Below are 26,914 nucleotides of genomic sequence, written 5' to 3'. Positions count from 1 at the left end.
AGAGTCTAGGAGAATTGGAGATAAAGTGAGGAGTATGTTGAAACGGAACAAAGGGAAGGGGGAGGTAGATGAAGAGGCAAGGAGGAAGTCAGTAAAGGATGTTTCAGTAGGGCTACTACATGTGTGGATGAGCTCATCTGTGTATTGATGAAAATCATGAAGAGGGACAAATTCAAGTTTCAAGATGTACAATTGCACCACGGATGTTTTTTAATATGTGACAGTGTAACAGATCTGAAGGAAACAAGAGTTGACTTCACAGAGAAATTGGAAACGTTCATCCATTCTAACAGTAGAAAAAAAATGTATGAGTCTAGAAGTAGATTGATTGATAAACTTGAGGGGGAAATGATGTGAAATTTCTTTTCATTGCTACCTCTTTCTTAGCGTACAAGTGAAATCATGAACTAAGCTGAGGGAGGAGGCATGGTGGCCAGCTGTCTGGAATGGTGGAGTGAACTGACTTGGGAAATGTAGGATTGCCTTAACAGTACCAAGAGACCACGTGGAGGCTGAAGTCACATATTTCAAGTGGCACCAGTTTGATAGCTGTACTGCATTTTTCCTTAACCATTTCTACTTCTGAGGTACAGATATTGAACTGGTGGGAACACTGAAGGTAATATTTGCCAGGTGAATATGAGAGGAAATTGGGCTAGGGAGTTTGTGGCTGTGTATATGAAGGATTCTGGAATCCAAGTTGTGTAAGGAAGTGAGGACGTGAAGATGGTGGACAAAGGAAAGTTAGGATCACTGCACCTGAGTTCCTGGTGGAGGAGGAAAAAGTTGACCTAAAAGTAGTAGAGAGAGGAAACTGAAAGTATAGGAGAGCAGGAGTGGGATAGTAATTAGTAATGTCTAGGTTATGCCCATAGCAAGGAGTGGTGGCTGAAGTGCGGGTGCAAACAAAATCATAATCAAGTGGTCAGGGACTGAGAGGGCAGGGTATTGGGAAAATTATCTATGCGTCCACAGAAATCACCAAGAATAACTTCAAAAAACGCAGGTGGACACCATGACTGTAAGCCAGGTGCCATATTTGACATCACTGGAGGGACAGTGAAGAGATGACTGCAATAAGGAAGGAGAGCAAGTAATTCACAGGAGTTTGCTTTTGCTTTGTTTTGTTTAGGGAGGCAGGACTAACCATGATTCTGGAAGCAGCTACAGAACACCTGTCGCCTCCTGGCCCTAAAGTATTTAGGTATGGGGGAAAATAACAATCGCCACTTACCTTCAGTATCCTTCCTGAAAATATTGGGTGGCCCAAAAAGTTCATTTGGTTTTTCCGTAAGGTGGCTCTAGTAATGCTTGGTTGTCTTTAACTTCATTTGAAACAATTTTGTTAGAATGGATTGTGATGGCTGTCATATTAGCATGCATTACAAACAAAACTTAACAATTGGTGAATTTTTGTGTAGCTTCTTTAACATTGAAGATAAAATAAGTGACGTTTTGGGCAGAGTATGCTTTATTATTTCAAGAAAGGTAAAAATGCAAGTGAAACACAAAAAAAGACTTATGCAGTGTATGGAGAGGTGCTGTTGTGACAGACTGAACATGTCAAAAATGGTTTGCAAAGTTTCATGCTGGAGATTTCTCAGTGGACAATGCTCCACAGTCAGGTAGACCAGTTGACATTAACTGAGAACAATTGACTTATACCTCTCAGGAGATAGCCGACCTATGCCATTTGGAAAGGCAACTATAGACAATATAAAAACACCATGAAAACAAAGGCAAGGACCTACATCCAAGATTGTTCTATCCAGCAAAGCTTTCATTTAGAATGGAAGGGCAGATAAAGTGCTTCCCAGATAAAGGTCAAGTTACAGGAGTTCATCATCACCAAGCCCTTAATACACGAAATGTTAAAGGGACTTACCTAAGAAAAAATAGATAAAAAATATGAACAATAAAATAACAACAAACTCACAACTATCAACAACTGAGCCTAAAAAAACAAAAACATAAATAAACTAAGCAAACAACTAAAAAAGGAATAGTATCACAGAAATGAAGATCAATGGAGGGTTATCAGTGAGGAGGGGGAGAGGGGAGAATGGAGGAAAAAGTACAAGGAATGAGCATAAATGATAGGTACAAAATAGACAGGGAGAGATTAAGAACAGTATAGGAAATGGAAAAGTCAAAAAACTTGTATGTGCAACCCATGGGCATGAATGAAGGTGGGGGAATGATGGTGGGAGGGGGATACAGGATGGAGGGGAATAAAGGGGAGAAAAGATGGGACAACTATAATAGCAAAATCAATAAAATATATTTAAAAATGTGATACTTGAAGTTATTTATAGATTCCCATGCTTCTAATATTATGTTATTTATGGCTTAATTCAAAAGTATATGAATATCATACTCAGTCAAATACTTGAACCCTTTTGTAAAAGCAAATTCTCTACAAAAGCTATAAAGAAGAAATAAAAATTCAACAGCCAGGAAAAGTTATGTAGCATGTATTTGTGAAGTTACTGAGCACATGTCTGATTAATCATCATACTTGAGGCTACATAGAATTACCAGAGACCTAGAAACTAGAAATTAGGAATAAACCCACTGACTGCTTTGGATAAGTTAAGTACAGTGTGATAGGTGTTTTAATTCTTAAAAGGAGATTTACTAATTTTATTTTCCCCAAGAAATGTATTTAAAACAAATTAGAAGAATAAAAACCATAATAGTATCCCCTCTAGGTAGAATGATTGGGAAATGCATAGGAAAAGGAAATCATTAAGTAAACAAACAATCTTCCTAGGAACTTTCACCCTCACTGGTATATTATATACCAATAACAAAAGAAAACAGTAGGGAGAAAATGACAATTAATGAATTAATGTGAAATTCTGATATGGGGAACTAAAACGCAGCTAAACTGACAATGAAACAGCACATTCAAGTTCAAATGGTATTTTTAAGTTAGCCCTTGTCCCTAAAAACTGAGCCCAAGCTAATTCAATGAAAAAATGTTTTAACATCAATTGAAGTGATATCTATACTTTATAATAGAAAGTGCCTGGTTTTGCATAATTTTTGTCATAGAAACATTAAGTTTGCACACACTTGAAAGAAAATTGTCATTCAAGTTATCACCAAGCACATGAATGAGATTAGATAAAATGACTTAAGATACAAAACCACTCCCAAGATTATAACAACATACTAATATAAACTGAAGGTGGCAACACTGTGCAACTACCCAGTGAGTTCTACCTAGGAAAGGGGAGGGGTAGAAACATTGATCAAACTTTTTAAAACAAAGAGTAAGAGATTTTTAATTTGCATATGCTGCTTGTCCTGCCTGTCCTGATCAGCTGAATTAAATCTCTACACTGTTTCACTTACGTGACATTGCTGCCTGATTAAACCATGGCCAGGACAAGCCAAGACTCAATTTCCTGGCGCCCTATATGTGAGTCAGTCTGAGATGGGAGATTGGCACCCAGCACCCCCAGCCCTACTCAGCTGACCTGACAGCTGATTGTGGAAACATGAGTAAGTCCAGCCAAGAGCAGCAGAACCACCCAACTGACTTGGGGGTGTTGCACAGCATTAACTGCTGACAGAGTGGTCAGGCTAGCCCATTTCTTGGATTGTCCTGTCTGCCTCTGGCATAACCTAAATGGGTTAGGGTCAACCATAACAGGGAGTGGAAAATGGACACTAAGACTGATGAGAACTAAAAGTTATGGTATTGTTTTCTCACAAATTACAATAACAATATTTTTTGAACTGGACCCAAGCCATACATATAAGCTATAAATCGATCCTATTTACCATAAGTGTACAACCTTCAAAATGCATGTGGTGATGGATACTTAGTCTAACAAGTGTCCACATGATGCTTCTATAGATTTGACTTAAAACATTTCAGAATATCCAAACCAATTACAGCACGTCATTTATGCCTTAAGCATCTTTAGAATTTTGTTAGGCTATAAAGCAAAATTAACAAGTATATGCAGAAATGTTTTCTTCAGTTGGCATAGTCATCACACACAAAAATGTCATTGGTACCTAAAATAATTTTAGAAGACAAGGCTATTATTATAGGATTCTTAAGACCTGCTACAGAAGCTTTAATGGCCTGACAAAGCTGATAAATTTTTCTTCCAATGGAGAATGGTTAGTACTATCTTAAGCTATTTGCTGGCTGTATTTCCCCACATTCTAAATCCATTTCTTTCTCAGCATTCTCTCTGGGCTTTCAAACAGTTCTGCTTACTTGTAGCAAAGTGATCCAAGTTCTACTGCAAACTTTTCAAAAACCTTGCTTCTCCAAGTGTGGTAGATGGCCAAGGAGCATCACAGAACTTTTCAAAAACCTTGCTTCTCCAAGTGTGGTAGATGGGCAAGGAGCATCACAGACCCCATCCGGGCCTGCTCAATCAGAACCTGCTTTTTCAAACAAAACACCCAAGTGGTTACTTTATTTTTATTATTTCACTGCAGCTCTTAGTTCTTAGTTACAGCTTGGAGACTATGGCTGTGGGATTCCCTGCTATTTTCAGCAAATAGGCAGATAGTCTTAAAGAAAAAAAAACTGCTTCACACAAAATCATTCCTCCCCACAGTGCACAGCAGCAGGCACAAGAGGAGAGCCATACAACCTTCTGGAGCCTTGACTCACAACTACTATGAGGCTATGAACCACACACCCTCTTCTTCCTTTTGCTTTTTGTTTTTTTAAGATTTATTTATTTATTTATTTTTGAGAGAGGAGGAAGAAAAACATCCGTGTGTTAGAGATGTATCACTTGGTGGCATCCCACAAGATCCCAACCATGGATCCACAACCCAAGCATGTGCCCTGACTGGGAATCAAACCACTGACCTTTCAGTTTGCATGCTGGTGCCCAGTCCACTGTGCCACACCAGCCAGGGCCCTTCTTGTATGCATCAGGCTGATTCCCTTTTCACACAATGCTGTATGTTGATAAATCAATCATAGCCAAAATAACATTTTATACATTTAGGAGGTTTTCTTCCTTTCTACAAGACAGTACATATCTTGAGCATGTGTAGTGAACCTCTTAATCAACTTTTAAAAATCTCCAAAGCCAAACACAGCGCCCAGTAAAGGGTAGAATTTCAACAGTGCCCTCTCTTCTTAATGAATGAATGAAAAGAATAACTTACCTACTGGTTACTGACTAATTCATGAAATTTCAAATACTCGCAAGAATAGTTTACCTAGTTCTAAAGTTTTAAAATTATAGTATATATTTTCACAGCCAAGTCAATTCAATTCTCCTATAGTCCACCTCTTTTGGGTTGATTCCAAAGATTTCAGTCAATATGATAGGAAAATAAACAAATATTCATGTAAAGGTTTAGTTTTTCATTTCCAATACATATGCTTCTATTAACATCCTGTCTTAATCATCTTTGAATCTCTAATGATTCTTATAGTTTCTGGTAATTAATATGCATTCAAGTATTTGAATAAGTTATTTTTAAACTACCATGAGTTTGTTAGTATATTATAATTAAAGAAAAAAGGAGCTCCAATGCAAAACATTTTAATAGGTTGTCAAATATACAGTATTAGAATTATCTAAATATCACTTATAAAAATTGGTATATCACATTAGATGATTCTATAAAATAAAATCACACATTGACAATAGCCCCTGCAGTCCAAGAATACCCCCCATTGATAGTACAAATTACAAACACATTTAAAAAGAGACATTAAACCAAAGTAACTTTGACTAAATACATTCATTCATCAAGTACAATAAACTTAGCATAGTCACTAATAACACAATTTCAGGTGCAATTTCACATGCTTTCGTAAGTCTTCCAGTACAGCTCCCATAAGTAAAGTGTCTTTGTGCACACCATTTTCATATGCAGGTGCATCATACATCATACTTGACTATTTCACTTCATAACTAAACTTGTTAATATATATTATAAGTGAACACCAGGCCAAAATTTAACCCCAATGATGAGAAAGTTTGACAATTAAAAAGAATTCTTAAGTATAATCTTATTTGTGTAATCATATGAATACTATTTCCTCTTACTAGATGCTATCAAAATAATAATTTATACATTAACTCCCCCAAAATGGAAACTCTAACCTTCCTAAAATATTAACTAGCATTTTAGGTAATGATAAAATCATCTATAAGTCAAAAATTTCGTATTCATTGCCAAATTTAAAAATACCAGTGATCTGAAGATTGAGGCCAAAAACATTTGTACTAAATTATAAAATACAATATAAAAAATGTGCAGTAATTTGCTTGTGAAAACATAATGGAACATTTTTCACAGTAGTGTTATGTTAAAACACTATTCTAAATGGACATTCTAAGTAAACGTACCTTTACCAGCAAGAAAACGGAAAAATTAAGGCCTTTGTATGCTATCTGTAATTGCTACTTGAACTCAAAGTGAAAGAGGTTACAATACTGCAAAGTATTATTTTCAACCTAAGATTGTTAGTTGCTTCATTTCAACTCAATAATTACCTTCTCTTTACATAAGCTCAAATGCTAGTTAATTTTGTCATCTCAAAATGAGTATTTCTCTACACCATCCCTATTTTAATTCAGCTCCAACCCCACCTCATCTAGACAGAACACTGGAAATAGTTACAGCTTTATCTGATTGCTTCACAACTGTATATTCAGGGGCTTAAAATGCTTGGCACATGGTAGATATCCAGTAAATATTTTTGAATTAACTAAGAAGCCTGGCTTCCACAGGCAACTCTACTTGTTTTCCCAAACCATTAACAGACTAAAATGACAAGAAACTCATGTCTATGCTTTGATAACGTAGAATGTAATGGAAGGACAACTGAGGCTACACATTCATCAAACCAAGGTTAAAGGCACTGGATCAGAACGATTATTACAAAGCATTGTAAACAATTTGTAAAACAAATCAAGTTTTAAAGTATCAATGCCGAACTGCTATAAGAAAATGGTACTAAAATGATGACATTGCTTTAAAATAGTTTTACAGGACAAAATTTCTGTAATTTCACAAATAAAATTCTTTCATTGTTTTACCATTTTCTTTCATCCTACATCTTCAACAATATTCCAATTCCTAGAAACAAATGTTTTCAGTTGCATGAAACCGAAAAAATGCAACTAAAATAACTCTGAAAATTCCTTTTTCTTAAGTCATGTTAAAATTTGATAGGTGTTATAGAGATATGAAGAATATCATCTTGAAAACCATAAAATAGTAAATTATACTCAATCAGAATCAGAAAACAGTTCTTATTCAGTTAACACAATCTAAAGCCCCACAACAGCAAATTGTAGTGTAAGAGACATACATAGTAAGTACTTTCCAGACACATAAAGAATAATGAATACTGAGTTGAAATATCATCAGCTCCATGTTAGAGCTATTTAATATACACATTTTCACAACTGAGTCTTGAAAAACTATTTAGATAAAATATTTAGCATTTATCAATTTTTACTTGAATCTACGCAACATCCATCCGTATTAAAATATCAATTAATGTAAATACTTTATTATAAAACTATTATACAATTTAAATTTTTACTAGAGAAATGTATTTTTCACTCATAATTTCTTGAAGTTCTTTCTATGAGTGCATTCCATAAGAAATACACTAAAATTATTTGTGTTTCCTAGTGGAAAAAATTTGATAACCTTATTAACCCAAACTATATCCTTATTACACTTTATTTCTTAAACATTTATATGTTTAAATATGCTTGGTGAATAGTGATCATTCTATTCCCACAGTGGTATATTTCAGCATAATGCTACATGACTGGACTACATAGTAAAACAGTCACATGTAGATTACATAAACAGATACTCTGTTATATATAAGTTTACTTATAAAGCAACATAAAATGAGCATTGGATAACAGTGATAAAAATGTAAACAAACAGAATTAAATGTTAATCCCTTCCCTGAAAAACAAAAGATAAAAAGCGCTTCTTGTTTTATTAATATAAAACAAAACATGATTATACAAAACTGTATTTCCAAATATAGATAAAGAAAATCTGGAACAGCTGACTCACACTTTATTGAGCTAAAATGTGCAAAAAAACCCTGATAATACTTAAATGTATTAAATTCATTTTACACAGGCTGATACCATTCCCTACCAAAAACAAAAAACAAAAAACAAAAACATCTTATTTTGTTCAGATTCAAAATCGAGTCTAATTATCTGAACTTGAGATTTGCTGAACCACGCTCTCCAAATAACAACAACAACAAAAGTCTATTGTAGGAGAAATCAAGTAAAATTAGAAAATTTCTGATTATTAATTATGACTTGAAATTCATCCCCACATGAAAAGCATAGGCCAATATCCATTTAGGCAGTAGAAAAAAATATGAAGTCCCTAGAAAAAACTTACAATGACTCAAATAAAAAGTTAAAAACAACTGAATTTTGCTATAACAAAATGCATATGAATTTTGAAGTTATTCAGGTTTAATAGATTTATTAAGCATAGAATTCACAGTGCATTTGGAAATCCTGTCTGTGCTCAGATATCTGCAAAGTGCCCTCAGTGAGGATTGGGAAAGTAACAGAATCATAAATTGTGATGCTTTCCTCCACACCAGAAAGAAGTGCTTAAATTTAAAAGTTTAATTTGTAATTCTAGGGGAAGGCTAGGAAGGACTAACAATTCCCAACTCTAAAACATCTTCTAATAATATGACAAAACTGTTAACAACTTAGATGTGTTATTAGTGAATCAAAATACAAGCAATGAGTATAAACATCCTAACATATTTTCAAATTTAATTTTAAAGTTTTAACTGTTATCAATAATAAATGCTTATTTTTTAAAAGATGGTGAATATGAAACACAGATAATACAGAATCTAATTTATCCAGAAAAATAGTATTGCCCCCTCCCCATGAAACTAAATCAGAATTTCACTCTTGAATATAATATAAAACTACTTTGAGTAAGAATGAAATAGAAGTGTGGATTTAGATACGCACCATTCTCTACTATGTATTAATTTACATAGTATTTTTGATAATATTCAATATTGTCCTTCACTGCTTATTAGTACTCTGAAAAACACCATTTTTAGAAACATACATTTATACTACTGGTTAACTAAATGGACACATAAAAATATATAACTTTTTAAAAAATTCAAGTTATTTAAAGGAGACGTAAGACAAACCTTCAATCATCCACATTGTGAAGCTGCAGTTAAAAGAAAAGGTATTACATAGTTTATAACACTTTTCAAAAAGTGGTAAATATATATTCCAATTTGCCCATAAATGAAAGATTTTAAAGGAAAAACATGTTGTTTTTTCCAAGTACTTTCTTTCCTCTTGCCCAAGCAAGAATCGTTAGTGCCCTTAATTTCAAGATTTTTGTTGTTGTTGTTGTCCATTTCAATTATCTTTTTCATGAAATATAACATGTTGCCAATAAGAACATAAATGAAAATTAAAGAGAAAATTCGCTTTTGGAATGTAGTAATTTAAAATGATTTCATTAAGAAGCACCATTTGGTATGATGATCTAAACTTTAATGTAAAACCTAAATAGTACTTATTTCTGAAGTAGAATTTTCTCCAGTTTTAATAACTTCATACAGCAATACTAACGACATCAACCTGTGCTTTCTAGATTTTTGAAAGTGTTCTCATAACACTTTCATGAGTTTAGATATGGCTCATTGTCAAAGTTGGGTGGACAGAGATTCCATGATAAACTGGCTACAGAAAACTAAACTTTCAATGACTGAATAGTAGTTTGCATTTTACTTGAGCCAAATAGATGTTTCAACCATGTACCACCACCACATTCCCTGCTTAACATTCCAAAGTTTCTTTATTCTTCATAGTTTCCTAATGAACAAATAATTAGTTTTCCTGAGTAAGATTATAAAAAAGTTAACCCTTCTACCAAAAGTATAAAGACAAATAAAATGTAGACTCACAATATAAACTTTTTACATAGCATTACAAGTGCAGAGATAGACTGCTCCTCTTCACAATGATTGCCCCACCCCTTAAAAAGACTGCAGAAAAGGACTCATTTGTCTAAAATACTCTGCAGTACAGTAATTAAATGCTTCAGCCCATAAACATATCCCTCATCCATTGTGTTGCTAGGGAAAACATGAGCAAAATCTATCATTCGCACTTCTACATCTGCAATCTCTTGGCAACCAGTGGGAAGATGATAGAAAACTTTTTCCAGTTGGGAAAGTACATTTCCGTTCAAATGTTCCTGTGACAAGCTTTTCCACCCATTGTCTTGCTCTATACTTTCAACTTTCAATGAAGTCTGACTGTGATGCTTTTTTGAATACATTTTTCTGTGACGAGCATACATCTTAGACAAGCTTTTGCCTACTGAAGCCTCTATTTTTCCATTTGTTGTGGAACTTAACACTCGAAAATTATTATTGTACTCCAGTACATCTGGGTCTGAGAATTGTCCTTTGGACAAAAACTTTTCTGCCAAAGTTCTGTCATTTGATTTTGTAGTAGTTGACTGAGATGAACCTTCATAAACGAACAGTAATGAACTTGCATAAAAGTTAAGCTGCTTCTGGCTTTCAAACCACTGCAGGATACTCTCAACCTTCTGAATACTGGCAGCAACAGCATCTTTTCTTAAGCAGAATCCATTATGAAAAAACCTGGAAACTCCTATAAAAAGGAAAATATAATAATATTGTAATGTATTATTATGATTATGATCTAAAACAGCTACCACTTCAGAACTAAACTCATCTTAGATACAGTTATTCAATTTTTCCCATCATCTCTCGCAATTAACTGAACAGGCAGGAACTATAGTCAGACATAGAAACCTGGACCTCAACTTAATTTCTGGTGATGTTCTTATTAGAAAACATTTAAGTGACACTTATGTAAAGTGAAATATCACGTTTAGACAGAAGTATTTATTGCAGATAGACTGGTAGTTTAGTTCTTTCTATATATATTCTCTTAGGAATGTATTCCAAGATTTGCTTCATTTGCTGTGAGGGATTTTACAGAAAGTTTATTTGTCGCGGGCTGCGAACCAAAGTGTCGCAGGTTCAATTCCCAGTCAGGGTACATGCCTGGCTTGCAGGCCATGACCCCCAGCAACCGCACATTGATGTTTCTCTCTCTCTATCTCCCTCCCTTCCCTCTCTAAAAATAAATAAATAAAATCCTTAAAAAAAAAAAAAGAAAGAAAGAAAGCTTATTTGTCTGTTAGAGTCCCATTTAAGAGCTAATCGAAAACCTGGAGTCAAATCATAAGATTTTAATGGGCCAACAGCCCATTACCAAAATACCAAACCATAGCTGTACTAAATTTTTTCTGTTCCCAATAATATTAAGTCTGTGTTTTCACAAAAGTTAAGCTCACTTTGGGGACTAGCACTATTCCAGTTTTAGTATATTATCCAAAATTGAGACTTTTACATGTTTTAACCTATCAGATTATTAGACCTCTTTTAAAATTATTTATGTTCCCTACTCTGGGAGAGAAACCACTAAAAAGTATATTCAGATTAGCTTGGGAAATGTTTTAATACAGAGACAATCTTCATATTATCTTTCTATCAGCCAAGGCAAATACTAATTAAGATCATACTGTAGGATGCCTGTTTTCTACATATAAAATAAAAAATCTTCTTCAAACTCTTTACACTACACATAACCTGTTTTTCACCTTAGGTACAGCTAAGAATAAACTTCCAATAAAATATTATTTCCAGAAATCTAGGATATCATTGTTTTTATCATTCTAAATATGTTTAGAAGCACATGTTAACAGATTTATTTAAACTACTTTTAATGCTACTTATTTATTCATATGTAGTTCTAGAAGCTAATAATATATAGCTCAACTATAAAAGGAAAATTTCAATAAAAATAAATTACATGCCGTAACACACACTTTGAAGTCTCTTATGTAACAAGTAGTTTTAATATACCATGATCTATATACTAGGATTTTAAAGACAACCTCTAGTTCCAGTGCTTGGACTACATGGTAGTTTCATAGATGCTCATTTTTATTTAAGTACATTAATAAATAAAAAAAAGAAGGAAAATGTAAGAGGACCATTCATGGACCTGCAGTTTTGGTGTATCGCGAACTACAGATTACGATCAGGCCAATTCTGTGAATTCACTCATTATACCAAAAGAGAATTAAAACCAAAATCACTTTAGAATTACATTTGATAATTGTGCAGTAATCAAAGCACTGAAATGTGGTTTTCCAATCCTTACCATCCTTTAGAGTTTCTTTTGTTAAGCTTCTTCCATAGTGCTGGTTTTCTGTCTCATAGCTATCAGAATGAACATGATAAACCTGCCAGAAAAAGTAGTGAATATTCAAAATGAATACCCCTTGACCATGCAGAATTTATCTCAGCAATGGTTAAAGATGGGAAGATTTATTTATATGATTCATTCTAATGGATTCTTAAAAAAATCTTGTCATCATTTCAATAGATTCTGAAAAGGCATTTAACAAATTTATATCCACTATCAATGAAAACTCTTTAAAAGGATAGATAGATGAGTATTCCCAATATGAAAAGTCATCTACCTCAACCCACCAAAGGTTTAGTCTCAAGTTTAAAGTGAATATAAAGAAGCCCCTGTCCTAAGGCACACTTCCAAAAAAAGTGTTCCACCACAATGTCCCTTATCATCACTACTCTCTAATATTGTTCTGGAGTCTCTAGCAAATGTAAACAGACAAGAGAAAGTAATTAGAGGTATAATCATTTGGAATAGAGGAAATAAAAATATTACTCTTTATAGACAATGACTATATACTGAAAAATCAACTATAAAACTAATGCAAACAATAAAAACTTGAAATGCTAACTGAATACAAATTAGCAACCAGAGCCTTGATTGGTGTGACTAGGTTGGTTGGGCATCGTCCCACAAACAGAAAAGTCACCTGTTTGATTCCCAGTCAGGACACATGCCTTGGTCGCTGGCCAGGTCCCTGGTTGGGAGTGTGCAAGAGGCAACCAATTGATGTTTCTCTTGCACACTGACATTTCTCTTCCTCTCTTTCCCCCTCCCTTCCCCTCTCTCTAGAAATAAATAAAATCTTTAAAAAAGACAGACCAAAGCATTACCTTTAAAAAATTAATAAGCAGAAAATAAGCTATGTACATACACACACACACACACACAAATATATATATAGCTGTGTACTAACAACTGGTTAAAAACATAATTAAGACCCCATTTACAAATGCAGCAAAAAAGAAACAAAATATAGAAATTAAATAAAGGTGTAATCTCTATAAAGACATTTTTAACAAATTCCAAGACCTATACACACACACGTACACACACCCCATCATGGTCTCAGAGAAGACTACTCAACATAAAAGATATCAATTCCACTTAAATTAATCCACAACTAAAATGAAATTATAATAAAACATCAACAATTTGGATAGCCACATAAGCTAAAATTCATACAGAAAAACAAGAATAGACAGGAAAAGTCAAAATAAGATTAATATGGAAGGACTAACCTTGCCATCCTATCAGATATTAAAATATACTTCATTTATGTAACTGAGGAATAAATGACAATTATCATTGTACACATTTAAAGGTACAATGTGATTATTTGGTGTACATATACATCATGCAAAGCTTACCAAAATCAAGGTAATCAACAAACCTATTATCTTGTACGTGTGTGTGTGGTGAGAACACTTTGGATCTACTTTCAGCCAATTTCAAGTACACATTGCTATATTATTAACTACAGTCACCATGCTGTACTCATAACTTATTCAATTCATAACTGAAAATTTGTACCCTTTGACCTACATTTCCCATATCTTCACCCTCCAAATCCCTGGAAACCATCATTCTAATTTGTCTCTATGAAGTCAGCTTTTCTTCTTTTTTATTCCGTATATAAGTAATACCATACAGTATTTGTTGTTCTTTGTCTGGCTTATTGTGCTTAGGATAATGTTCTCAAGGTCCATCCATGTTGTCTCAAATGGCAGGATTTCAAATGCTAATAGGTACAATATTTCTCCTGGAGGTGATAAAAATGTTCTGAAGTTGAATATGGTGATGGTTGTCCAATTCCATAAATATATTAAAACCAATGAATTGTATACTTTAAATGAGTGAATTCAGTGGCATTTAAATCGTACCAATGATTTAAAAAATACATCAAACAGAGGAACCTCTATTTGGGGAAACAACATGTGCAATGCCTTATTTATTTATCCTGTGTATGTACCTTAATGCAATAGAAACCCACAGGAGTTTTTATTAGGACAATGTCATAATTATTTTGTAATGTTTGGGAAACAGGCTGGAAGAAAGAAAAACTGAGCTTGGGAGATCAGTTAAGAAACTAGAGTCTGGAAAAGGATAATGATGAAAATGGGATTTGAGATGCTTGGGAATTAAGATCAATAGGATTGATGGATGGCTCTGAGAGGATATGATGGCTACAAGGTTTTTAGTTGGTAAAACTAGTGATGCCATTTATTGAAATAAGGAATAATAGAGATTGTTGCTATTGTTGTAGTTGGTTGTGAGAGAGATGAGTGGATCACTTTTTTATATATTAATTCTAGATGTTTTTAAGTCATCCAAGTAAAATTTCTAGTAGGATCTTAGCTATACAGATTAGGAGATAAAAGGACAAAAAGCTTAGGCTAAAGATATGCCCTTGGGAGTTATTAGTGTAAGTGAAACTGAACCAATAAGAACAAAGGAAGAAACAAAAGAGAGGGAGGCAGTAAAATGGAACAGAGAGAAATACCTCAACATTTAAAGAATAAACAGAAAATAAATGTGCTGGCAAAGAAAACAACAAAGTAGTCTTTGGAAAAAAAACCAGGAGATGGTGTAGTGTCATGAACATCAAAAGGAATGTTTTGAGGGAGACCTAGTTAGCCTTGAAGTTGCTTTCCAAAGTGAAGTAAGGTGAGTAATGAAAATGCCATTTGTATTTAGTGACATGAAGATGTCATTAGGGACCTTAGTCAGAAGCTAATCCGGTGGCATGATGAAGCAAAAGCCAGATTGGAGGTTAAAAATAGTAAATGGGAAGTAAGGCAACAGAAATAACTAGTTTGGTTGTGAAGAGAAGACAGGTTAAAAGTGGTTTGATGTGGGTTGTTTTTTTTTTTTAATTGAGTGATCTGAACATATATAAAACAAAAGGGAAAGAGGAAAAAGAGACAGAAGTTGAAGATGTAACACAAGAAAGAATCAATAGTATTAGATTCCCAAAGAGGTGGGAAGGAATGAGATCTGGAGGGCATAGGGAAGGGCTATCCTTAGACAGGATGGAAAATTCTTCAATATGACAGGAAGGAATACAGGGAATGAAAGCACTTGCAGGTTAGATATATACATGTGTTGGCAGGAAATTAAAGGAATTCCTGTCTGATGGCTTTAATTTTTTTTTTCCATAGTAGGAGGTAAAGTCCTCTGCTAAAAGTGAAGAAGAAATTGGGAGGGTAAGATCTGAAAACAGTGAAGGATTAAATAGTTGCCCTGTCAGATTCCTGTGGGTATTTATTTCTTGTTTATTTTAACATTATGCCATTAACCTTTTTCCTTTTCACTTATATTTACATTTAATTATAGTTTTTCTAAATGAAATAACTACATCAACAATTTCTTTGATCAGAATGCCAAATTAAACTGTGCTTTTATAACCATCACATTAACAATCCATCTATAATGCTCTCTATTAACTCTCTTGTTTAAAACTCAAGAGATCCATATATCATCTTTTATGATGAATTTTAAAACTACCTCACCATGCTTACATAGGTACATAGTCATTTATCAAATTTACCTCCACACGTCTAGAAAATACACTGAAAACCATTTGTTTAGAGAATTTTGTTCTACATTACGTCTTTAAAAAAAAATCCTCACCCAAAAATATGTTTCACTGATTTCAGAGGAGAGAAGGGTGAGAGGAAGAAACAACAATCAAGTTGCCTCTCACACACACCCTGACCATGGATAGAACCTGCAAACCAGGTATGTGCCCTGACCAAAGGATCAAATCCGCAACCCTTTGGTTTATAGGAGGGTGCTCCAATCAAACAAGCCACCCAGCCATGGCTGTACATCTTAATTGTGGCATATCATTTGCAAAGATGGCCTCAACAATCCTTCTTCTCTTTGTATATGCTGCCACTTGTATAGTGACTTCCCTATTCCCACCATCAGAAGTGGAGTCTATTTCTCCTCCCAACCAATAGTATAAGCTGATCCTGTGATATACTTGGACCTAAAAAATTCCAGAAAGTAACTGCCCAACCTAGATTTTAAGAGCCCTTGTAGCTCCCACTCGCGCCCTCTTAGAATGCGGTACATGAAGGAGTTCCAACTAGCCTCCTGGAGGATGAGACCACATGGAAAAAGTCCCATCCAAAAGTTAGAACAAACTCCCAGACACAAGCGTGGAGTCATTTTAGACCATCTAGTCCCAGGCGAGCCATCAGAAAGATGAGTGCAGCCACACAAGGGACCCCAGGTGAGATCAGCAGAACTGTCTACTTGAGATCAGCTCGAAATGACAACCCAGAGAATCATGAGCAAATAAAATAACTGTTTTTCAACCACAGTTTGATACAATGACCGAATTTTAGTTTCCCTTTTCAATTTTAAAAATAGAAAAATTACTGAATATATAAACTCAGGACTTTCCTCATGGGAAAATCATAAATAACCTTTACTTATCACGTTATTTATGTTACAGCTAAACTTAAAGCTTCTTTAAAACAAAATTACCACAGTTGGAGTCGTGAGGGTCAGCCCTTCATTCATTTATTTGTTAATCACATACTAAGTGTCACAATCATTCCAGACACTGACAATGTAACCAGTGAACAAGAGATAAAAAAATTTCTGCCCACGCTGGGGAGTTATAGACAACCAAATTCCAAATCATATCATCTTCTGACTCAGTATTATAATGACATCTATAATTTTCAAGAAAAAACATGTAAAAAATGTGTGTATTATACTAATAATCACTCTTACCCGCATGCCAAGCACCAAGAACCCAATCTCTTCCATTAATGGGTACTTGCTGACCTGTTGCTGAATCTTCTCAGATGAGGCAAAAGGATCATAGCTTTTTCGCCCTATTTTTACATCCATTATGCAGGGCTTATTAAATTTATGGGTCACATCTTCCAGTTTTAGGTATAAATCTGTTATTAAAGAAAAACTTTAATTAATGATAGGCAAACATATTACTACTCAAGTAACTTCTATGGAAACAAAAGGAGGAAAACTTAAAACTGAGAAAAAAATGAGTTAAAATAATTCCACTCTCAGGTTCGATTCCCAGCCAGGGTACATGCCTGGGTTGCAGGCCATAACCCCCAGCAACCACACATTGATGTCTGTCTGTCTGTCTGTCTGTCTCTCTCTCTCTCTCTCTCTCCTTCCCTTCCCTCTCTAAAAATAAATAAATAAAAAATCTTTAAAAAAAGAAAAAAAAATAATTCCACTCAACAATTAGTATATAAATATCACAGAGAAACTCTTATACGAGGTGGTTTAAATAAATACAACCATAAGCAAAAGGTATGAAGTAGATATAAGGTTTCCAAAGACATTAAAAAGGCAATGAGATTACTTCAAAAGCTGTTGAAGAATGAATTACCCTTTTAAATACAATGTATGGCATGTATGCCTTAGCAGAACTCTTATTAGCATTTTAATAATTTTTAAAAAGCTGATTCTTCATTTAAAATTAGTAATAGGAATAAATTTTCCCACAGAGTATACAACAGAAATATGGGTGAAGAAAGGTAAATCAGCCCTGACTGGTGTGGCTCAGTGGGTTGGGCTATGTCTCACAAACCAAAAGGTTGCCAGTTGGATTCCCAGTCAAGGTACATGCTTGGGTTGCAGGCCAGATCCCCAGCTGGGGACAAGAGGCAACTGGGCAGTGCTTCTCTCCCTCCCTTCCCCCATCTCTAAAAAGAAATAAAATCTAAAAAAAAAAAAATCAATCAATCAAAATGATGGTCACTGTCAAATATACTTTCCACTCTCACTAGTCTCTAAAGAAAAACAAATAACTTGCTTTTCAGAATACAAATATCCTCAATCTTCATAAGGTCATTTATAAACCACTTTGCCAACCTGTGTACATCTTCATACAGAAAATTACAAATGGCGGTTCAAGTGAAAAATTATAAAAGCCTCAGTTATCACACTAGCTGAACTATACACAATTTCAACTTGAAAGTAAGGGTCCAAGAGCACCAAGAGAAGGAAGTAAGGAAAGAAAATTCTTCCTCCCATTCCTGGGTGAAAGAATCTACCCAAAGTTCTGAATGATATTGCAATTTTAAGTTATGATTATAATAAGAAACATTTTCCCTAAAAACTTCCCTCAAAGACAGGTGCAATTCTATCTGCTTTTTATGAAAGTAACATATAAAGTTAGAGAATATGTATATTCTCTACGAATTACATAAAAGGATACCAGGGAAAAAAAGACTTATCCTCTAATATCTTTTCCCCTGTCCCACTACAGACTTATAATTACTCTTTTTGCAAACTACCTATATTATTTGTTTAGTGTTTGTTCTAAATTAACATTTTTTCCAGTTCCAGTTTACATTCAGTATTAGTTGCAGGTGTATAGCAAAGTGGCCAGAAAACCATGTACTCTACAGAGTGGTCCCCCCATGGCCTCAAGCACCCACGCCCCTGACCCCACACACAGTCATCATGTCACTGCTGACTGTGTTCCCTAGGCTGTAATCCACATCTCTGGGACTATTTTGTATCTACCAATTGTACTGCTTAACCCCTTCAAAGTTGTTCACCCAACCCCCATAATCCCTCCCCTTCAACAACTGTCAGTCTATTCTCTGTATCTACAAGTCTATTTTTCTTTTATTCATTTTGTTCTTTAGATTCCACATATAAGTGAAATCATGTGGTATTTGTCTTTCTCTGACTTATTTCACTTAACAGAATACCCTCTAGGTCCATCAGTGCTGTCGCAAAAGGTAAGATTTCATTCTTTTTATGGCTGAGTAGGATTCCGTTGTGTAAATGTACCACATCTTTCATTACCTACTCATCTACTGTGGGCCAATAGACATATGAATAGCATCACTAATCATCAGAGAAATGAAAATCAAAACCACAATGAGATACTACCTCACACCTGTTAGAATGGCTACCATCAATAAATCAACAGCCCTAGCTGGTGTGGTTCAGTTGGTTGGGCAACCTTCTGCAAACCAAAATGTCCCTGGGTTATGGGTTCTGTCCCGATCAAGGGCTAAGAAAGGCAAGCAATCTCTCCTTCTCATGCTCCCTCCCTTCCTCTCCCCCTAAAAAAAAAAAATCAATAAACATGCCCTCCAGTGAGGACTGAAAGAAATGAATGAAAGAATAAATTAGCAAACAAATTCTAGATGTGGAGACAAGGGAACCCTTGTACACAGTTGGTGGGAAGGTAGATTGGTACAGCCACTGCGGAACCAGTGGGGAGGTTCCAAATAAATTAAAAATGGAATTGCCTTATGGCTCAGTGATTCCACTTCTGGGAAGACATCTGAAGAAACCCAAAACATTAATTTGAAAGAATATATGCACCCCTATGGAAGAGCCCAAGTGCCCATCAAGAGACCTGTAATTTAATAACTAAAACTAGCATAGTTATTAAATTATAAGGAAGTCAGTGCTGAACCAAAAGTGAGAACTCTGGTAGGGTTTGGGAAGCTTTAAATCCCTTAGGTTTAAAAAACAGGTTGAAAGATAAAAAATAAAGAGATAAACTGTATCGCTTAGCCAAAGGAAAATGGTCGGGTGAGATGTATGACTATGCAGAAAGAACTGGGTGAAGTCAAGCCCAAATACGACAAAAAAGGGACTAGAGCCTCAGAGACCTGCACTGGCATACAAGAAAGAACCCTTCAAATTTTTAAGAAAGGATCTTACAAACAGACATCTTCAACAGGGTAAGAGATAACAAAAGGTCTAGGCACAGACGGTAAATGCTAACAGTGAAAGGCAATGGGACAAATGGGAATATCTCCCACCTCAGCTTCTGTGCTTTAAAAGGTAATCACCACCCTGGCTGGTGTGGCTCAGCAGACTGAGTGCTGGCCTGTGAACCAAAGGGTAGCTGGTTCAATCCCCAGTCAGGATACATGTCTGGATTGTGGGCCAGGTCCCCAGTTGGGGGCGCACAAGAGGCAACCGACTGATGTATCTCTTGCACATCAATGTTTCTCTCCCTCTCTTTCTCCTTCCCTACTACATCTTAAAAAATAAAAAACAAAAGATAATCACAGATGGGATGAGAAGATGGGAAAGGAAGCAGAACAGGACAGTCCTATTCAGATTCTCTCCTCCCATCTCTCAACAACCGTGCGCAAATGAGAAAGAAACTGATTCATTTTCTCTCTTTGGCTGTATAAAAATTTCAGTAACAAGGCTTTTATTTCAAATATCAAAAAAGACTTAGATCCTAATATAGAGTGGATCACTGTATTAAAAAAATTATCATAATTAATTTCCCTAACTCATGAGATCCTAACAGTATCAGTGAGGTGAGGCTTACTAATAAGAGTATAAAGATTGTGAGCAAACCTAGCTGACTTTCACAGCATCTATATCTCAGTATAAGGTTATTATTTTCTACTTGCCAATTTGATAGTGATTAAAAACAATAAACTTTTTTTACACAATGAGATAGAAACAACAGACACTACAGTAGAGTAAAGCAAATCTGAATATAAAATCCCTACTTCTTCCTTTTCTCCTGGGAAAGAAGGAAAATGCAAATGCAAACTCTATATGGCAGGGTACCTCCCCAAAAAGCAGAATTCATAAAGAATTGTGTATTCTTACACGTTTAAATGCCAGTCACCTTCAAAGTACTCTCCATTTAATGCAACCCACCAATCGAGACATTTTTTCCACTGCTCAAAACAGGTTTCGAGCTCATCAATTTTGATGCTTTTTAATGCTTCTGCTGTTTTTGTTTTACCCCTTCCACATCAGCAAAATGATTCCCTTTGAAGACTTTCTTCATCCAGGGGAAACAAAATAAAGTTGTTTGGGGTGAGATCGAGTGAATAGGGAGGGTGGGGCATAGGGGTCATGCTGTTTTTTGGTCAAAAACTGCTTAACACTCATCACTGTATGAGCAGGTATATTCATAAATCGCCCATCATAAAATGGACAACTGCAGACAGAAAACTGTACTTGAACAACAATTAAAAAAAATAAAATGGACAAATACATTGAAAGTCTTCCAAAATAATTCACTGAAGCTGAATGCAGCCTGTCACAACAATGCCAGCTGGTACACTGATACAGATGGGTTCCTAGAACACTCACCTAGTATTCTAGTACAGGGGAAGCCTGTACTACAAGGGGCCCACCCTCCAGAAGACAATTCCGGTTTTTTGGGTCCTCCCTTGCATGACAGGGATACAATATATGTTCACTGAGTGAATGAGTGTTTGCCCTTCTCACTCCTACTGCCCAGCAGAACTTTGGGCTTGGCCTTCCTCACACTATAATAAATTGAGTCACTCCTTCAGTAAATAAACCTGAGTGTTTTATTTAACTTTTTCTTTTTTTACTAACCAAATGTGTTTTTCTTTACCTTACTTGCAGGTTCTTGATATGTTTTAGGTGATTAGAATTCCCAAAGAACTGCTAGATTATTGTTTATTAGCTTTAAGTAAATGATCCTTAGGTTAAGGTTTACTGCGAGTTGGTTTAGTGTTTTCTTTTAGATCTCCAGCCTCAATTTTTTTAAAGTGAAAGTAAAAATTTCAGATCCTCATTTCTATCTTACCCTCTAGGTTATAAATACCAAAAGCTCTGGAGATGTAGAGTTTTTAAGAAAGAGTATGATGTTATATATCTAGCAGCTTGCCACAGGTGCTTTTAAATGAAATAGGTACTAAATAGGAAAATGGAGCATGATATTAGTTTTGAGGTTCTTACTGATTTTTCTATAGGTCATCATCACTAGAAATAAATCTGAATACTAATCCTCTCTGAAAATTGCTAATAGCAAATTATCTCTCTAGAGTTTAAGACATTTTACTATAGGAAAGCCTCACAAGGCAACACCACATGGTGGATAAAAAGGGACACATTTTCAGCTGGGCCTCTCTGGGTATATATATTGTTGTGGTATTTTTCAATTTTTAGGCCAACAGAAAATAAGTTCTAAAACTCATCCAAAAACTCTGATGGACTAAGATAAATGTCATATCTGGGAATAGTTTAAGTTCATTCTGACTGAGGTTAAGGAAATAAATTACATTAATCTGATATCTGGAAAATATATTAGAAAATAATTATGATATTATTTGACATATATAATCTACACATAAAGGTCGAATTTTGAATATTAAAAAGAGCTGGTTTTTACATATATACACACATATATGTATATATAAATCATAAAAATAGAGAACATAATAACTACATTTACTGTCTCAAATTCTGGAAAGCTCTACAGGACAATAGATCTTGATGAAGTGGGTCTGCCAGAGGTCCAAGGACTGGCACTTGTGAACCTCATATCTAAGAGAGCTACTCCATAATATTCCAAAAGGCTTAGTCTTCGACTTCCAGCAAGATGGAGGCATAGGTAGATATACTCTGCCTCCTTGCACAACCAAAAGGAGGACAACAAATTTAAAAACAGAAAATTATCAGAACTGCCAGAAAATTAAACTGTATGGAAACCTGACAACTAAGGAGTTAAAGAAGAAACATTCATTCAGACTGGTAGGAGGGGCAGAGGCAGGCAGCCCATGCAGAGAAGACCCACAGCAAGGCAGCCGCTAGAGGACCGGGTGGGCAAGGTGAGGCTGGCGGACCTGGGCAGGCAAAGTGGCAGCTGGCAGACTGGGCGGTCCCACATTTGCATGTGGATAAACCAGGAGAAACAACTGGGAGTGAGACAGACCATGAAACACAGGGTTCCAGCTCAGGGAAATAAAGCCTCAAAACCTCTGGCTATAAAACCTGTGGGGGTTGTGGCAGTGGGAGAAATTCCCAGCCTCACAGGAAAGTTCACTGGGGAGACCCACAGGGTCCTAGAATGTACATAAGCCAACCTACCCAGGAATCAGCACCAGAAGAGCCAAATCTGCCTGTGGGTAGCAGGGAAAATGACTGAAAGCCAAACAGTAGCTGAGCAAGCAGCACTGTTCCCTCTTGGACCCCTCCCCCACATACAACGCCACATGGCAGCCAAGTGGGTTGCCCCAACCTGGCAAATACCTAACGCTCCCTTACAAAAAAATATAGCCCAAATGAAAGAACAGATCAAAGCCCAAAAAACATAACTAAGGGACAGCCAATCTATTAGATGGAGAGCTGAAAACACTGGTAATCGGGATGCTCACAGAAATGGTTGAGTATAGTCGTAAAACAGAACAAGTGGTGAAGCCTACGCAAAGTGAAATAAAGGAAAATATACAGGGAACCAACAGTGAAGGGAAAGAAACCAGGACTCAAATCAACGATTTGGAGAGAAGGAATAAATATTCAACCAGACCAAAATGAAGAAAAAAGAATTTGAAAAATGAGAGGCCTACGGACCTCTGGGACATCTTTAAATGTTCCAACATCCAAATCATAGGGGTGCCAGAAGGAGAAGAGGAAGAGCAAGAAATGGAAAACTTACTGGAAAAAACAATGAAGGAGAACTTTGCCAATCTGGCAAAGGAAACAGACATCCAGGAAGCTCAGAGAGTCCCAAAGAAGCTGGACCCAAGGAAGCACACACCAAGGCACATCATAATTACATTGCTCAAGATTAAAATTAAAGAGGGAATCCTAGAAGCAGCAAGAGATAAGGAGGCAGTTACCTACAAAGGAGTTCCCAGAAGACTATCAGTTGATTTCTCAAAAGAAACCCTGCAGGCAAGAAGGGGCTGGAAAGGAGTATTTGAAGTCATGAAAGGCAAGGGCCTACAACCAAGGTTACTCTATCCAGCAAAGCTACCATTTAGAATGGAAGGGCAGATAAAGTGCTTCCCAGATAAGGTCAAGTTAAAGGAGTTCATCATCACCAAGCACTTATTATACGAAATATTAAAGGGACTTATCTAAGAAAAAGATGATGATCAAAAATATGAAGAGTAAAATGACAATAAACTCACAACTATCAACAACTTAACCTAAAAAAAAAAAACCCTAAACAAACAACTAGAACAGGAACAGAATCACAGAAATACAGATCACATGGAAGTTTATCAGCAGGGATGGCGAAGGGGGATAATGGGGGAAAGGTACAGGGAATAAGTAGCATAATTGGTAGGTACAATACAGACAGGGGGAGGTTAAGAATACTATAGGAAATAGAGAAGCCAAAGACCTACATGTATGACCCATGGACATGAACTAAGTGGTTGGGCGGGGAATGCTAGTAGGAGGGAAAGTGCAGGGCGGAGAAGAATAAAGTGGAGAAGAAAAATAGGACAACTATAATAGCATAATCAATAAAATATATTTTAAAAAAGGCTTAGTCTTGGTACTTGTGGATGTCCTTTTATTTCTTATACTTTTCATAAACACATGAAGTTCATTACAAGAAGTTACCCTAACTAGAAATATAGTTAAGTTTAAGAGGTTATGGCTATAAGAGATAAATCTATTATTTGTCTATTAATTTATGGAAAGTATGTATAGAATTTCTATAGTTCCTTACTTTTTTGAGGTAAAGCTCACGAAAATAACTAGCAAATAAGGCAAAATATACCACTTCACGCTGTTATAAGCAGACTATTAAGTAAGATTCTCAGTGGCTTTACCAATGACATGGTTACCATGCTCAAAGATTTATATGCTCCATGCTGTTGATGACCGTGTAAGATTATACATTCCTAAGAATGAAGAAAGCTTGTGTATTTTAAATATAGTTTCTATTTAAGAAATATAATTAAATATAATTATCTTAAGGATAAATTAAATACAGGGTGGGGCAAAAGTTATAGTTGTTCATATGAAAATAATACAATAATTAATAATAATACAAGAATAAACTGTGTCCCATGTACTCTCAATTGTAAACCTACTTTTGTCCTACCCTGTACAGTAATTATATTGTTTTATAATATATTAAGCATAACAAATTCCTATAGCAAATCTTCTGTTGGAATATAGTCCTCACATTCTGAGAAGCAGACAATTTCCCAGTATCAAAGGAGAAAAACAAGTAAACATCTGAAACACTGTGGAAAAATTAAAAGAACTACAAATAACTATACAGTAAAGAAGAAATAACTAGTTCCTTTAAAGCACAGGTGGCAAACACAAGGCCTGTGGGCCCAATCCGCTTCTCCACCTTGTTTTACCCGACCCAGCACCTTGTTTCTACCCAGTGGCACCACCAAGCTCTTGCTTAACTGTTAAGGAGTAGTTACATTTTACAGTCCTAAAACTACATTTGGCCCTTTGAAGGCAACCGCGAGGCTGATGTGGCCCTTAGTGAAAATGAGTTTGACACCCTGCTTTAAAGAAAGACAAGGAAGAGGGTACTTAGGGAGTTGAAGGAAAGCTTATTTAGCCCTCTTATTAATGAGTATCACTGATTGTATAAATTATGAGAATATGGGTTCCAAGTTTCATCAAGCTCTTCCCACCGTAACTAGAAAGTGTACAGGCATTGACTACCATCTTTATTTCTACAGGTCCCAAAAGAAGAAAAGGCCACGTGGGAAACACCTGTCCAACTATGAAGCCAAATGGAAAAACAGGAAGCCTTGCTTGTGCTTTCCACATCAATCATCAGCCAATTCTGAGAGCATCAGCAGATCAAAGAAGAATTATAAGTAGAGCCCTGGCTGATGTGTTTCAGTGGATTAAGTGCTGGCCTGCAAACCAAGGGGTCACCAGTTCAATTCCCAGTCAGGACACATGCCTGGGTTGCAGGCCAGGTCCCCAGTAGGTGGGACGCAAGAGACAACCACACATTAATGTTTCTCTTCCTTTCTCCCTCCCTCCCTTCCCTTCTGCCTATAAATAAATAAATAAATACATACATACATATCTTTAAAAAAATAGAGACACTGAGCCTCTAAATTTGGGGTAAAGAGGGAGGGAAGGAACAGATATGTAGGCCAGCTAATGTCAGTACATGCTTCCTAAAACCTGACCAGCAACTGGATCCAGAAACCTACGATCAATGAGGCTGGACATGATATTTGAGAATTCTCAATTTGCTTAAACCTGCTTAAACAAACACTTTTTCTAGCCTTCCAAATAACAATCAACAAAAGGTTGCTGTTGGTACATGTACTAGAAATTTGTGTGTTTATACACAGGTACAAATAAGATTTAACACATTTAACTAACCCAAAATCATCAAAGATAATCTCCAATAAATGCTTCTATCTTAAAAAAAGACTTCCATTGGCTGTGTTCTATGATTAGCTAGTAGTGATAATTATACATTCTATAAATATACTAAAATCTACTTAACTGTACACTTTAAATGGCTGAGTTTTGCCCTAACTGATGTGGCTCAGCGAGTTGGACATTGTTCTGCAAACTGAAAGGTTACCAGTTCGATTCCTGATCAGGGCACATGCCGGCTTCAGGCAAGGTCCCTGGTTGGGGGTGTTTGAGAGGCAGCCCATCGATGTTTCCCTCCCTCTTTCCAGCTCCATTCCCCTACAGCAAATAAAATCTTTTTTTTTTAAGGGATGAGTTTTATGGTATATGAATTTTCTCTCAGTAAAACTGTCAAAAAATTTAAAAGACAAAAGTATTAGGATAGCACATTCTTATATTTCTCTCAAGTTATAACAATTTATTAAAAAAATTGGTAGGTACTTTCTTCATTTTACTACTTTGAATTATAAGAACCATATCAAGCTTTATAGAACTCTAACCTA

The 26,914-nt window shown here is 35.6% G+C and overlaps 1 protein-coding gene across 2 annotated transcripts in view; it reads right to left on the bottom strand.

Moving 5' to 3' along the window:
• Positions 1–5,521: 5,521 nt before the first annotated feature.
• The window catches only part of IPMK (inositol polyphosphate multikinase), a 44,853-nt gene continuing 23,460 nt past the window's right edge, over positions 5,522–26,914 (bottom strand). For both annotated transcript variants that reach the window (XM_028512382.1, XM_028512380.2), the window contains exons 4-6: positions 17,043–17,215; positions 12,258–12,339; positions 5,522–10,673 (exon numbers count right to left, since the gene is read on the bottom strand). In XM_028512382.1, coding sequence (XP_028368183.1) covers positions 10,051–10,673; positions 12,258–12,339; positions 17,043–17,215 — 878 coding nt within the window. In that variant the 3' untranslated portion in view covers positions 5,522–10,050. The remainder of the gene's footprint in view (positions 10,674–12,257; positions 12,340–17,042; positions 17,216–26,914) is intronic.

Source organism: Phyllostomus discolor, chromosome 5 (genome assembly GCF_004126475.2).
Source record: "Phyllostomus discolor isolate MPI-MPIP mPhyDis1 chromosome 5, mPhyDis1.pri.v3, whole genome shotgun sequence".
NCBI lineage: Eukaryota > Metazoa > Chordata > Mammalia > Chiroptera > Phyllostomidae > Phyllostomus > Phyllostomus discolor.
This window is presented reverse-complemented; position numbering and strand designations above follow the sequence as displayed.